At 47.6% G+C, this 2,689-nt stretch overlaps 1 protein-coding gene across 1 annotated transcript; it reads left to right on the top strand.

The window, feature by feature from the left end:
- Nucleotides 1–644: 644 nt before the first annotated feature.
- Nucleotides 645–2,453, top strand: LOC135827585 (uncharacterized). Its single transcript, XM_065340050.1, has 2 exons — nt 645–864; nt 1,567–2,453. Exons 1-2 carry the CDS (start codon nt 700–702, stop codon nt 2,416–2,418), a joined length of 1,017 nt encoding a protein of 338 aa, XP_065196122.1. The 5' UTR covers nt 645–699; the 3' UTR covers nt 2,419–2,453.
- Nucleotides 2,454–2,689: the final 236 nt, after the last annotated feature.

The raw sequence follows: 2,689 nt of genomic DNA, 5'->3' as shown, positions 1-2,689 counted from the left end.
TCAAACCTAGAGACTGCCTGCAGTGGACCGCAGACCACAACTGTGCTAGTAGGAGACTTCAACGTAAACTTTAATGATGCCCATGCTGTGACTCCTTTGCATCATGTACTCAACCAGTTTAACCTTCGCAACCACGTCACATCTCCTACCCGAGAAACCAGCAGTACTGCCACACTACTGGATCTATTCTTGTCTACCACCCCGATCCAGGGTGTTTGCGAGACCATACATTTGGATATCAGTGACCACTCTGCAATACTTGCCAGGCTGCCAATTTCAGCAAGTCACCACTTGAAGGGACAGCATCTGCGCAAGACTCGCTGTTTGCACAAAGTGGATTGGAATATGTTTACATGTGACCTGGAGAAGACGCTAACTACCTGTGACTCTGTCTGTGTGGATGTGCTTGCGTCGTCACTCACTGCGGGAATCCAGACCACTCTAGACAAACATGCTCCACTTCGGGAACGGCGCCGCAAATCTCGACGCCCTTGCCCCTGGATTACAGATGAGTTAGTGGCGAGTGTTCGTGAACGGAACCGGGCGCATCGTCTCTGGCTCCGAGACAAAACCGATCAGAACCTTCAAGAAGCACACCGATCAGCTCGCTCCAAAGCACGGAAGTTGGACAGGAATCTGCGCAACTTGTACTTCACTAAGAGATGTGATACATCAGATCAACGGCAACTTTGGGCTGTCATGAACGATGTCACAGGCCGACAGAAGACACGGAAAGAACCTGAAGCGCCGCTTGAGTCACTCAGTAAATTGTTTGGAGACATTGTGCATGACCCTATGCGGCCACCTGAGCTGCATATACCACATGGTCCAGCCTCTGCATCTAGCTTCTCAACATTTCAGCCGGTAAGCGTGTCTGATGTTGCACAATGCTTGCAAACTGTGAGTCCTCACAAAGCATCTGGGAGTGACAACATTCCTGGAATTGTACTGCAGCAGTGTTCAGATGTCCTGGCACCTCCATTTACCACCCTAGTCAATGCATCCTTGACATCAGGTACTGTGCCAGTGTGTTTTAAAACATCACACATTAGTCCACTGTTCAAGAGTGGCGATGCAACATCCCCTACTAACTATAGACCAGTGTCATTGCTCCCTATTCTGTCCCGGATTTTGGAGTTCTTTGTAAAGAAGCAACTCACAGCATACCTCACGCAACATAGCATATTACCTAGCAGTCAGTTTGCCTACAGGAAAATGCACTCTACCGAAGATGCATTAGTTCTAGCCGCCAACCGTTGGCTGTTGGCCAAACAAGAGCGAAAATACACAGGTATTGTGATGGTTGACATGTCAAAAGCGTTTGACCGTGTCCAACATCAACGTCTGATTGATAAACTATTCACCCTGGGAGTCAATGGAAGAGTATTGTTATGGTTGGCTAGCAATCTGTCTGGTTGTACTCAGCGTGTCAAGGTGTGTGAGGCTCTTTCTAGTGCAGTCCCATGCTCAAGAGGTGTGCCCCAAGGCAGTGTTCTTGGGCCGCTTCTCTTTGTCCTTTACACGAGTGACATTTCCGACGTCATACCTTGCATTGTTGTTCATCAGGAGTTCGCGGACGACATCATCCTAGATTATTCTGATTCAGATCTGGACACTGTTTGCAAGACGTTGACTACGGCTGTGACACGTCTGTCTGACTGGCTCTCCGAAATTGGGCTTCTGCTGAATACCGGCAAAACCCAAGTCATGGTAATTCAACCTCGGGGACTCACTGGCGACATACCAGTCGTGAAATGTAAGGATCAAGCCTTAACTGTTACCTCCACTGCCAAATACCTTGGCGTAACCATTGATGACCAGCTATCCTGGCAGCCACATGTCTCCAGTGTTGTGCAGAAGGCGTCAGTCGCCATCAGCCAGCTATGGCGCCATGGGCGATCTCTGCCCATAAGAGCCCGCAGACTTTGGTACATTGGCATTGTGCAAGCACGACTAACGTACGCATCCAATGCATTCTTCCCGTCGCTGACACAGCAGCTGCAGAGTCGTTTAATCAAATCCAGCAAATCCGGAATTCGTGCAATTTTCCGACTCTCCAGCCGTGCATCCACAGCCCCCCTCCTCGTGCGCTTATCTATTCGATCCCTAACTCACATTTTTAACTACAAGGTTTTGTTTTTTGTTTTCCGTTGCCTACATGATCTTGCAAGTCCTCTTTTCTGCACCTACTTTCAGTTGATGGCTAACACAGGCCAAGCATCCCGGGATGATCGCCGAATTACTCGAGGACAGGAGCAGCGGCTACTGCAAGTGCCTTTCCTTCCTGGACCTTCCGGTCGTCAGTCATTGACATTTGTGGGAAGCACACTTTGGAATGCCCTTCCCAGCGATATTCGCCTCCACAGTGCGGCGGTTGCCTTTAAACTGGCTCTGAACAGAATTAATTGTAATTTGTAACCACCTTGCTCGGCATCCCTACACATTACTGCATGTTTTCTCTGTGTTTTCTTCACTGCATGCTTACACATACACACACTCATTTGAATTATATACAAACTTTGTCCTTTGGAATTATCATGTTATGATTCTTTTTAAATTTCCTTTTCTCATAATATTATATTCGTTCTTAGCAGAAACCGGAGGTTTTTCCTCTGGTGAGAAGGCAGAATTGCCTGTGCTCTAAACGAATTCAAATAAAAGAAACAAACAAAAACAAAAACAACAACAA

Source organism: Sycon ciliatum, chromosome 11 (genome assembly GCF_964019385.1).
Source record: "Sycon ciliatum chromosome 11, ocSycCili1.1, whole genome shotgun sequence".
NCBI lineage: Eukaryota > Metazoa > Porifera > Calcarea > Leucosolenida > Sycettidae > Sycon > Sycon ciliatum.
This window is presented reverse-complemented; position numbering and strand designations above follow the sequence as displayed.